Source organism: Zalophus californianus, chromosome 2 (genome assembly GCF_009762305.2).
Source record: "Zalophus californianus isolate mZalCal1 chromosome 2, mZalCal1.pri.v2, whole genome shotgun sequence".
In the NCBI taxonomy this organism is placed as follows: Eukaryota; Metazoa; Chordata; class Mammalia; order Carnivora; family Otariidae; genus Zalophus; species Zalophus californianus.
In genome coordinates this window covers 136,167,637-136,180,720 of record NC_045596.1, presented here as the reverse complement: position 1 = coordinate 136,180,720, position 13,084 = coordinate 136,167,637, and the positions used below count along the sequence as shown (strand labels likewise).

The following is a 13,084-nucleotide window of genomic DNA, read 5'->3' as shown; positions in this document are numbered from 1 at the left end:
TAAGCAAATAGTGAGGGCCAAGGAGAAGAGGCTACAACTGTTTGTGCTCCCAGGGGTTTATACTCACACCTGTGTATGTTCAGCTTTTAACAACCCATTAAAAATCAGTTCATTTTTTTTTTTAACACTCATTTGTATGGCAGCCTTGTTTTCTTCCAGCGCTGGGGTCTAGGTGGGTGATTGCCTGTGCCTTGTCTCTTTCTGGAGGCTCACTCCATCTTAATCAGATTTTACCCTAGTCAGTTGCCTTTGAAGTCAGCACTCTGATGGGTTCAAGAACACAGATGATTTTACAGATTGCTCAGCTTCTTATTGTTTGGGTAGATGTGACACTCTCCATTTCTCTATCCTAAGATGGAGCCAGACCTTTATAATATACATTATTAATTCACTAATTATATCAAAGTCACCAGGATTCCAGGTACCTTTGGTATTATGTTATTAATATTTTTGATGAAACCAAAATAAAGATTGGTTCTCTTTCAGAACATGCCAGAATATAGTTTAACATCTAAATGTTTATTTTTTCCATTAAAATTTTAAGAAGTAAAATTCTAGTCTATTTAGAGTAAATAAGAGACTTGGAACTTTCTACATATATTTAGGGAAGCTATATATTTTGAGGTACATGATTTAAGGTCTAGTAGAATTTTTTATAGAATTGGTTGCTTTATATTTCAATATTACACATACCCAAGGGTGTATACAACTTAAAGTAAAATAATGCACTGGTAATTATAGACTCAATAACCATTTAGAAAATACAGCATTAGCAATAAATTTGAAGCCCCTCCCTATTATAGGCTTCTCCCTCTTATAGTCTCCTTCTTTTTCTGTAGACATAACTCTTACCATGAGTTACATGTTAAGTGGTCCTTTGCTGTTTTTTTAATTTTTTATGATAAATGTATATAATATATATATTCCTAAAATATAATTTATTTTTGCATGTTTTGAATTTTATATAGATTGAGTCATATTGTATTTTACATATATATTTGCCATTGTGTTTGAAGATTCATCAATACTTATGCCTGTATCCATAAAGCATGGACTTTCACTTTTTTTTTTTTTTTAGATTTTTTATTTGAGAGAGTGTAAGCGGTGGGATGGAGAGGGACAAGCAGACTCTGTGCTGGAGCCCCATGCAGTGCTCAATGCGGGGCTCGATCTCAGGATCCTGAGATCATGACCTACACCAAAATCAAGTCAGCAGAGGCTTAGAGGCTTAACCGACTGAGCCATCTAGGCGCCCCTTTAAAGAATGGACTTTCAGAACTTGGACTCTAGAGTCAGATGGCCTAGTTTTGAATACTGAATCATTAACTAAAGAGTCTTCATAGATAAGTTACTTCTTCTTCTTGACTTTTGTTTCTTTGTGTGTGAAACATAGTACTGCCAAAATATAATTAATATAATCAGGGGTGGTTCAGTGTTATATGACCTTGAAGTTTTAAAGCACCTACATTTTGAAGGTGCTCTATTTAAGAAATTGAATACAAATTATAAATAGCAATTAGATACAAACTTAAATGTTTATTACAATAAGAAATCACAGAAAATTCAGTATATTTGTAAATTTTACAGAAACACATAACAATATAAACACATCGTAGGGCTGCTTTCAGATCCTTGGTAAGGGCTTGAACAAATGAGGGGCTCTGAAACTTAATCTTTCTCAGCTTCATGGCAAATCTGACTCCATATATATGTAAAATCCTTTGAATAGTAGTTCTATAAAAATGATAGATGTTTTTAATTTATCTTATTACTTACTATTATATTACATCAATGGAAAATTTTTGTAGGTCTCTTTCCTTTTTTTATTGAAGAATGATTGAGATGCAATATTGTATTAGTTTCGGATGTACAACATAGTGATCCAATATTTATATACATTACAAAAGCATGACCACAACAGGGCTAGCTACCAGCTAGCGCCATATGAAGTTGTTACGATATTATTGACATATATCCTATGTTGTGAATTATGTCCTCTTGCTTTATTTATTTTATAACTGAAGTTTGTGCCACTTAATCCGCTTGTCTCCCATCTCCCTCCCCTCTGGCAACCATCAGTTTGCTTTCAGTATCTGAGTCTGTTTCTGTTTTGCTTTATTTGTTCATTTGTTTTTTTAGATTCCACATATAAGTAAAGTCATATGGTGTTTGTCTATCTCACTCTGACTCATTTCACTTAGCATAATGCCCGCTAGTTTCATCCATGTTATTACAAATGGCAAGATTTCATTCTTTTTAATGTCTGAGTAATATTCCATTGTATATGCCTACTGCATCTTCTTTATCCGTTTCTCTATTAATGGACATTTAGGCTGCTTCCATATCTTAGTGATCGTAAATATGCTGCAATAAACACAGGGATAGATATATCTTTTCAAATTAGGGCAGGATTATTTTCTTCAGTGAAATAAAATACGATTAATCTAATTATTTGCATATACATCAAATAATACTGTTACACATGGTTTTCATAATTTTGGTTTCGGTTTTCTCACCAAAGAATGCAGTCACTTGACTTTTTGTTTGCTTATCAACTGGAAATAATAATTTCAGTCCACATTAGGTTACTTATTGTCTAGTGTATCTCTTTTAAATTAACACACAAAATGGCCTACTTCAGGAAAAAAAAGATTTGAAAATAATGTATTTAACAAATTAAATTTATATTATTGAATTTTATATTTCACTGTTGTATTTATTGATGATAGATTAATATCTACTAGGCTAGAGTGAAACTTCCGGTTTTAGAAAAAGCACATAAATCATGAGATAATAGTACTTAGTCAATTTTAATATGTAGATGTTTGCTTAAATTACTTTACTTGCTATTTTATGAAAATATATTTTGTATGCATAAAAAGCTAGGAAAATAGCTTGCACAAGATTACGAAGTAAAAGCACACTAGCATAATCAACATTACAAATTATTGTAATGTGAGTATATATCAAAGCAATGGATATTACATAGAAAATCTCATTTAGAGTATAATAACACTGGTACCATGCAATTTAGAACTATGGAGAACATTATATGAAATAGGAAAGTAAGTTTTAAATTTCAAATTTACCATTTTTTAATGGATGGGATTTTCTTTCAGATTGGAACAAACGCTCGTGGTTAAATACAGGCCTGAATTTCAGCTGTTATGTTCTGGTATAATCATCCATGATGTGTGCTGCCTTGCATATTCAGAGTGATCAAGGCTTGTCATTTATAGGTTGTTAAATCCTTTAATTTTTACTCTTACATAATTGATTATAGACAATAGTAGCCATAAACTTTTTTGAAATTTTAGAAATGTGCTAGATTTTTTTTAACCACAGTACTCTTCTTACTGCTTTGAAAAGAATGTAAACAATCAACTCAACAAAATAAATGATTTCCTTTTTTTTTTTTGACTTTCCAGACATCAGTCCCTTGAGGCAACTTTCTAATTGTGTAGAAGCTCATAAAGATTTAATCACTGAAGAAATATTTATGGAGTGTCTATTGGCAGCATGATTATAAAGGTGTAATGGGGTTCCAGAATAAGTGCAAGGTTTTGTCCCTGAATTCAAAGACGGTCTATTTTAAGGCCATAATTCTCAACCATGGCTGAGTATCAAAATTGCACGTTTGATTTAATCTATTTAAGAATCGAAAAATGCTGAGAAAATGAAAGATTTAAAGATTAGAAGTGCTGAATCAGGATGGAGGTAAAGAGTAGGATTGATGTATCTGTATATGTATTTTATATATAGTGTATATACTTATATATATTCTCAAAATTTATATTAAAAAGAACTCAAAGGTAATTTTGAGGTTTGGCTAAAATAATGGAGAATCTGGAAAAAGGAAGATATGTTAAGAATTATGTAATAAAGGGGGGTAGTTCAATTCTGCAGTAGTTGCATTCTGCACTAGACCCCTCACTTCGGTGGTGTCTTAGTCCATTGGGCTTCCATAACAAAATTGTGCAGACTGGATGGCATAAACAACAGGAATTTACTTCTCACAGTTCTGGGGCTGAGAAATCAAAGATCAAAGCACTACCATATTAACGTACTGCTGAGATCCGTGTTTCTGGTTCATATCCCCTGGCTTCTCCCTATGGCTTGAAATAGTGGAAAGGGTGAGGGATATATGTTGGGTCTCTTTTAAAAGAGCACTTAACCCCGGGGCCCCTGGGTGGCTCAGTCCTTAAGCGTCTGCATCTTCGGCTCAGATCATGGTCCCAGGGTCCTGGGATCGAGCCCCGCATTGGGCTCCCCGCCCAGCGGGAAGCCTGCTTCTCCCTCTCGCGCTCCCCCTGCTTGTGTTCCCTCACTCGCTGTGTCTCTCTGTCAAAAAAATAAATAAACTCTTAAAAACTAACTAAATAAATAAATAAGAACTAATCCCATTAACAAAGTTCCACTCTCGTGATTCAATCACCTCCCAAAGGCCCAATCTCCTTATACCATATTAGGCATATTAGAATTTCAATACATGAATTGAGAAGAGGATACAAACATTCAGACTGTAGGAGTTGGTAACCCCAAAATTAACATCAGAATATTTCAGTTTTCTTATATAAAATGGGACTAACAGTAATGCATTTGAAAAAGATTGTATAAAGGATGCAGTTTGGTAATTTATATAAGTTATTTAGCAAAGCACTTTACATATTTAAGTGCTCAATAAATATTTATTGGGTTTAAAGTTAGTGTAGTGAGAAGATCCATGCCTTACTCAGAGAGATGAGAGAATATTAAAGTCTTGTTTCTACAGAAAAGCTGTCTGAAAAGGTGATTATAAAATTGTATATTGAAAGAAATTGAGACTGGAAGATTTTGCTTCCATTTAGAAGAGGAAAAAAAAAACATAAACAAAGATATATAAACTAGAAGGGGGTCACACATATGCTAATTTAGAAAATATTCTAAGTTAAAGCAATTTCATATTGCAGAATAACACATAGCAATAAAATGCTTTAAATAAACATTCTCAAGGTTATATTCTCTGGTAATTTTCATATCATCATGAATCTTGATTATAGTAGACAGGGAAGAGTCATGTTTTCTAGGCTATGTAGAACAACGTATGGAAGAGCTGTTTATTTCAGATTTGATGGAGATTTAAAAAAGCATTTTTTGAAAATATACTTTACAAGGCCTATTTATAGTTTGGCATACATGAATATAAAAATAATTGCAGATAGCAAATATGCTTTGGGTTTTTACAATTACTTCCAGTTATTCTTGTCCAGTGAAGGGATTCATTTTTGTTCTGATTTGGTCTCCGAGATTTGTTCTGCCTGCGATGAATTTTTTTTATATGTGCTTGCCCCCCTGCCTGCTTGTCTACCTTATACACACTGATTATCTTACTACCATATCTTAGGTTATCAGTCATTACTTTTGGGTCATAATCTTCTGTAAAATATTTTGTAACTCTAATCATTATTAGTTGATTACTACAGAAGTTTGGCTTTTCCACATTTTATCCTGTTGCATGTCGACTGTCTGCTTCAGTGTTAACCAGAATCACAGTTTCAGTCTTTATATTTGGCATTTCCATTCTCTAGCCAAAGTGTGCTGCCCTAAGAGCGAGGAGTGTTTTTAATGGCGGCCTGCAGTGATGTAGGGAGTTTTACCACACATGTGTATCACATAGCGACTCTCCTGTTGGGGTTCAAGTTCTAAATCCTCTCCTATTGTGCAGGTCGTGAGACTTTCCCTGTAGCTTTGTGAAAGCTCCCCCTGGCAGCTGTAGAAATGTGATATGATTAATTTTATATGATGTCAAGGAATTTTATTTTATTTGACAGTTATTAAGGAAATATTGTTCTTCAGCTAAATGATTTGATGGCCAAAGCATAGAGTATGTTTCTTCCTTCTTTCCTGCCACTCCTTCTCTTCACCTTCCCCCTTTCTCCTCCTTCCTGCACCCTTCTCCTTATTCTCATTCTTATTCTTCTCTCCTTCTCTCACTCCCTCTTTCTGTCTCCTTCCGTCTCTTTCTGTCTTGACTGAGAAAGCATTTTCCTTATTTTTGGGCCCAGGTTCAATAGCTTCATAGTAATTTTCTCGATTACAATCAATCTGTATGAGTATCAGTTAGAGGGAAGCTATTTTTAAAAGAAATGCACACACACACAAAAAGAAATGCACATGGTATGAATATAGGTAAAATCAGAAACATACACGGTATATTTTTTGAGCACTGCTATGTGAATGTTGGTAAGTCACTAGGTACTATGATATTTTAAAGATACAAGGATAAAAAATTTTATTTTTTTCATTTTATTTATTTATTTACTTGTATTATGTTCAATTAGCCAACATATAGTACATCGTTAGTTTTTGATGTAGTGTTCAACAATTCATTAGTTATGTATAACACCCAGCGTGCATCACAATTACAAGTGGGGAAGGGGGTTTCCTGACCAAATGCTGCTGATACAATTAGTTATAATTTAGGAAAAAAGTAAAGATGAATGCTCACTTCTTTAAAAGATAAAAAGGAAATGTTAAAGGATTAAAATGTAATTTTATAAACATAAAGAAATGAGAAAGAAATGTTGGGAAATATTTCTATTAAATCAGCATAAAAAACCTTTCTAATCATAAAGGTGATATAAGGAATGAAACAATCTTCAAATTATTCTACACAAAAGATAAAGAATGCATTAAAAATTTGGGGAATGAACATGAAAAATAGCAAACTCCAAAGTTAAAAGTTGGAAGAAACAATAAACAAGCAATTCTATTTTTTTAAGATTATTTATTTATTTTAGAGAGAGAGAGAAAGAGCACACAAGCAGGAGGAGGGACAGAGGGCGAGTGAGAGAGAGAATCTCAAGCAGACTCCCTGCTGATCATGTGGGGTTTGATCTCAAGACCCTGAGATCATGAACCAAAATCAAGGGTTGGTGTCTTAACTGACTGAGCCACCCAGCTGCCCCACCAAACAATTCTTAAAGGGTAAATCCTAATAGTTACCATATATATAAAAAAACCTTTTAGTAGTATTTGTAGTAGAGGATGTTGAAAATTTGCCAATTACATCTTGAGAAGAGTGAGTACAACAGCACCCTTAACAGTCATCATCATTTTCTGCTGCTGAGAAAGGGAAGAAACACGGCTGTTGACTTATTTTAAATGCTGTTGTCTTTTGACTTAAGCCTCAGATCTATTAGCTTTCCTTCTTTCTTTTCAATATGTGCTTTCACTATATTTCTAGCCTCTTTTCTTCAGACTTACTGGTGTAATTGACTTCCTTTGCTTTGGGCATTTTATCTTGACTTTCTTTGTTTTTCTTTTCCTGTCCTTATTCCTACTTGAATCTGTGATTGACAAGTAAGGCAGCATAATGTAGGGGTTTAAAGCACAGCCTCCGGAGTAAGCCTACCTGTTTCCAAATCCTAGTTTTACTAATTAGGGGCCAAGAGAAACTAAGGAGATTACTTAACATCTTAGTATCCACTGCTGTAACATGAGAGGAATTTAGTAGATTCTCTTTAGTAGATTCGTAGGTTTGTTATATGGATCAAATATGTCAATATTTATGAATTACTTGAAGCAGTATCTGACATATAATAACTACTACTTAAATAAGGATTAAAATGCATTTTTTTATATTTTGCATAGATAACCTGTGGTTGATTTTCTTTCTTTTAATGCTTACAATGTTTTGTAATGCAGAAGTGTTTATTATTTAAGTGTTTACATAAGCATATTTTGGTCATTCTTTCTTTCTTGATTTCTAAATTTTTATACTAAATAAAGATTCTATTGGCCAAACTGATAATTGGTTTTATTTTAACATATATATATATATATATATACATACATACATATATATATTCCATATATAACTTATTTTCAGTAACAGCTTTATTGAAATATAATCTTCATAAAATTAACCCCTTTAAAAATTTCTAGCTCAGTGGTTCTTAGTATTTTCTGAAAATTGTGCAGCCATAATGGCTATCAAAGTTTAGAATATTTTCATCACTCCAAAAAAGACTCCATACTTATTAGCACTCATTTCCTATCAGCCTATCCCCTCAGCTCCTGGTAGCCATTAATCTACTTTCTATTTCTATGGATTTGGCCATTTTGGACATTTCATATAAATAGACTCATACAATTTGTGCCTTTTTGAATTTGGTTTCTTTGATTTAGCATAAAGTTTTCAACATTCATTCATTCCGTAGTATATATCAGTACTTTATTCCTTTGTATTGCTGAATAATATTCTATTATATATAAACATATCACTTCGTGTTTATCCATTCATCAGTTGATAGGTATTTGAGTTGTTATCACTTTTTGGTTAATATGGGTAATGCTACTATGAAGATTTATGTACAGTTTGTGTATAGATTTTTTTTTTATTCTTTTGGGTATGTGCCTAGGAATCAAATTGTTAGATATATGAGACTCTGTTTAAGGAAGTTTAAGTTTAACTCTTAACTCTGTTTAAGTCTTTGAGGAGTTGCCCAAACTATTATTCCAAGTAGGTATTCCATTTAATATTCTCATCAGCAATGTTTGAAGGTTCCAATTTTCCCACAACCTCTTCAACAATTGTTACTGTCTTTTTTATTTTAGCCATCCTAGTAGGTGTGAAGTGGTATTTCATAATGGTTTTGATTTGCCTTTTCCTAATGACTAATGATGCTGATTATCCTTATATGTGCCTATTGTCCATATGTAATTCTTTTTTGATGGATATCTATTCAAATTCTTTGGTCATTGTTTAATTGGATTATTTGTTCTTTTATTGTTCAATTGTAATAGTTATATATGTGTGTGTGTGTATATATATATATATATATATTCTGGATACAAGCCCTTATACGGTAAATGATTTGTAAATATTTGCTCCCATTCTGTTAGAGATCTTTTCACTTTCTTGATAATATCCTTTGGGAAGCACAGGTTTTTAATTTTGATGAAATAGAATTTATCTATTTTTCTTTAGTTTCCTATATTTAGTTACTGAAATCTTTGCTCAGTTTAGTGATGAGCTAATTATTGAACAGATATTTAATTAAATGTGTTGAATCAATAAGTCTTTTAGACTTGGCCAAGGTGCTCTATTTCTGTTTTGTGTTATGCACTCAATGCTCCCGTAGGCAGTTACAAGTCTGCCTTAGTCTTCACTTTCTGTCTGTGCAGGACCTCAAAGCCAATCAGAGATGAGAGATTGGGGATTCTTTTCCTAATTCTAAAATGTAAAAAAAAAAAAAAAATACACCTCTTTTGGGCATGAATGCAGTCTTTCACATTTTTATGGCCTTCTAGATTCCCAGAAATATGCAGATCTTTTCATATACCCCTATTGACATCCCATTTCTGCTTTGCCTTTTAAGTGTTTGTTTATTGGTTGTTTTGGTTTGGTTTGGTGCACCTATTGGTATCTCCAATCAGTATCTCCATCATAAGAAGCTGTAATGTTAAACTATCATGGTTGTTTCTTTTCAATAAAGGCCTTAGGGATAGAACTATTTATACAGACTGAGCTCAAAGACTTGCTCAAATAAAAAGAAATCACAAAAATGGAAGTTTTCAGTGGGCTGCTAGATAGGTCAAATGGTGACAGTTCTCCTGGGATGGGACCTCGGAGGAGCCCCAAGCCTTTCCTTTCCCCTCTAGTGTGTGCTAAGATGATGGTTTTCACAGCGGGCAGAATTACAAAGCTGATGGTCCAAGGCGTCCATGCAGCTGTGGAGAGAGGGATGCCCCAAATCTCTTTGTTCTTACTGAGATTCAACTATTTTTTTGGAGTAAATGCTCTGTAGATTGGTGAAAGCCCTTTTTATCTATTTCCAGAGTTCTGAAAAGTTGATTCTGACAATTGCTGCAGTGTATTCATGGCCTTTATGGAAGAGAAGTTTTTCTATGTAGTCTTTGCTATTCCAGAGGTGCTTCCTGGTTTGACTTTGACAAACAGTGTGAGATTTTTTTTCTTTCTTTTTTCCAAAATGGTCACACATTCATCTCCATAGATTTCAAATAGTATGGTAAATTTGTTCTAATATATTGATTGTTTCTGGGGTTTAAAAATCATATTCTACCAATTTGGCTATAAACTTTATCTCTGACACCATACTGCTTTCATCATTTTTTTCTGGATAAATATATAATTAAAGGATATAAAAATTAATAGGCAATGATTAGTGTAAAGAATTTAATTAAGAGCTATTTATTTTAGCTACAAATAAGAAAAAAGTCATTTTACAGCTTTATTAATTAAAAAGGTATAGCCATCCCCTCTTATCCTCAGGAGTTATGTTCCAAGACCCCCAGGGGATGCCTAAAACTGTGTATAGTATCAAACCCTACATATATTCTATGTTTTTTCCTCTACATACATACCTATGATAGAGTTTAATTTATAAATCAGGCATAGTAAGAGGTTAACAACAATAATAATAAAATAGAAAAATTATAACAATATACTGTAATAAAAGCTATGTGAATGTGGTCTCTCTCAAGATATCTTATTGTACTGTAATCATGCTACTTCTTGTAATGATGTGAGATGATAAAATACCTCCATGATGAGATGAAGGTAGGTGAACGATGTAGACATTATGATTTAGTGTGAAGTTACTACTGACTTCCTGATGATACATCAGAAGGTTAATCATCTATTTCCAGACTGAGGTTGACTATGGCTAACTGAAACTGAGCAAAACAGAACCATGGATAAGGGGAAACTGCTGTAACTGAAATTAGAAAAAAATATGTGGAAATTGAGTTACTTTATATATAAGGTAATATAATGTAAATACTAAAATAGCTGTATGTATGAGTGAAATTATACTTTTTTTAAATAAAACACGTCTTGAGACTATGGTAATTATAGGTCTTCCAACTCTATCAAGACTAACAATGATCATTCTGATAATTTAAAAACAATTTTTTAGTCTATGTACTTTGCTCCTGAATACACTTTTTTAAAAAAGTGAATTGTTAAAATACATTTTAAATACAAAGATCTCATTTTATTTCATTTTATTTTATTTCTATAGGACTTTGGAGATGATGGGTCCTTGTATATTACTAAGGTTACCACAACCCACATGGGTAATTACACCTGTTATGCAGATGGCTATGAACAAGTCTTTCAGACTCACATCTTCCAAGTAAATGGTAAGAAACATGGTGTTGATATCATTGCTTTATGCTTCACTATATATTCAAAGAATATCACAGTTGATTAGGAAGGCAAGACTTCATTTTTTTTAGTTTGGCAAGGCCTCAATTTTTGTTTTGTTTTGTTTTGAGACTCTGTTAATGTAAAACCTTTTTCAATTTTAAAAAACAGGTGGTTGAGTGAATAAATGCTATAAATTTTACCACTTTTCTCATCGTGAAATAGTACAGTGTAACTCATTCTCATTGGAAAATTAAAGCATAAGAAATTTAAATTACTTTTTGAAATTTAAATATCAATAAGTAGACAACCATATCAATTTTAGAAACTAAAAAAAATTAAGCATCTTGAAATTTTAATCAGATTATCTGGTTGATCTTATTAATGATATAAAAAACTGCTGTTTACAGCAAATGTTATACTCTAAATCGTTAATTTAATGGCTGTGAACATTGGCCATGTAGGCTGATATTCTTTTTTTCTTAAGATTTTCATTTATTTATTCATTTGAGAGAGAGAGAGAGAGCATGTGGTTGGGGGGGCAGGCAGAGGGGGAGGGAGAAACTGACTCTTGGGTGAGAAGGGAGCTGGACTCGGGCTCAATCCCAGGACCTGGGACCTGAGCTAAAAGCAGAGGCTTAACCGACTGAGCCACCCAGGCGTCCCTGATATTATTCTTTTAATCAGAGGGCTTTTTCCTTTTTCTGATTTAATTCAAATTGTAGCTATTTAGTTCAATTGATGATATAAGATCGTATGTATGATACATTAATTCACACTGATTCACTTCCATATTGATATATACATATATATATATACACACATATATGTATTACTTTATGATTTACTAAAAAGAAGCAGAAACTTACTTGGCTTGCCATAGGAACAGCAGATGGCTAGTGTAATTTGTATGAATTAAGAAGGGAGTGACAGATAAGAGCTTGATGAGGTAGCCCGGGGTCAGATCACATGGATCCCTGGGGACCTAATTAAATATTTGGATTCCCATTCTAAGTGTAATGTGGGAAGCCATCAAAGTACTTAGTGTATAAAGTGGCATATTCTGATTTGTTTTAAAATGACTGGAAGCATTGAGATCTGTTAAAAAAATATTTTAATAGTCTAGGGAAGAGATAATGGTAGCTTAAAATATAGTGTTAATGATGAGGAGGTAAAGAGTGGTTAAATTTAGAATATTTATTGAAAGTAGATCTGATGATATTACTGAGGAATGGCATTCAAATATAAGAGAGAATTTTTTAAAAATAAACCCAAGAAATTTAAAGCATTTAGATATATCCTTGTGACATTAACCGAATATAGAAGAAGCACATTTGGAGACTGAGTGAGATTAATATATATATATATATATATTTTTTTTTTTTGGACAAGTTGACTTCAATATAATTTCTAGATGGAAATCAAGTATGCAATTTAGTATGTAAGTCTAAAGATCAGAGGAGAATGACAGCCTAAAGTTATATATTTAGGTAATATCAATGTGCATAAACTATTTTAAAGCCATACATTTGAGCTTGATGAGGTCACCTTAGGAATGAGTATAAATATTCATATTGAGGATTGAGCCTTGGAGCTGAGGTTAACAAGTGGAAAAAAGAAGACTTAGAATGAGCACCTTGTGATGGAAAGAGTGTCCTGAGAAATCAATTAAAAAATGTTGAAAAAAGTTTGAAAAGATTGGAGAGCTTATGGTCTGACTGTTAGAGGCACACAACAGAAGCAGATCTAGGCCTTGGTTTCTAATGCAAACCCAGCTGTAACTAGACATGAGTCAAGGTTTGGAAGGGAACTTTCAAGGAAGCCAGTGAAGAGAGCAGACAAGTTACAAAGAAGGTGATGCATGCTACTCCCAGTGGCTTCAGATGTTTGGATTTGGACTTTGGATACAGCAATTTTACCTGAGGATACACA

At 33.0% G+C, this 13,084-nt stretch overlaps 1 protein-coding gene across 2 annotated transcripts in view; it reads left to right on the top strand.

Annotated features, from left to right (window-relative positions):
- Positions 1–13,084, top strand: part of FSTL5 (follistatin like 5) — a 741,602-nt gene that overhangs the window by 526,657 nt on the left and 201,861 nt on the right. For both annotated transcript variants that reach the window (XM_027597352.2, XM_027597351.2), the window contains exon 8: positions 11,028–11,148. In XM_027597352.2, the coding sequence (XP_027453153.2) occupies positions 11,028–11,148 (121 nt within the window). The remainder of the gene's footprint in view (positions 1–11,027; positions 11,149–13,084) is intronic.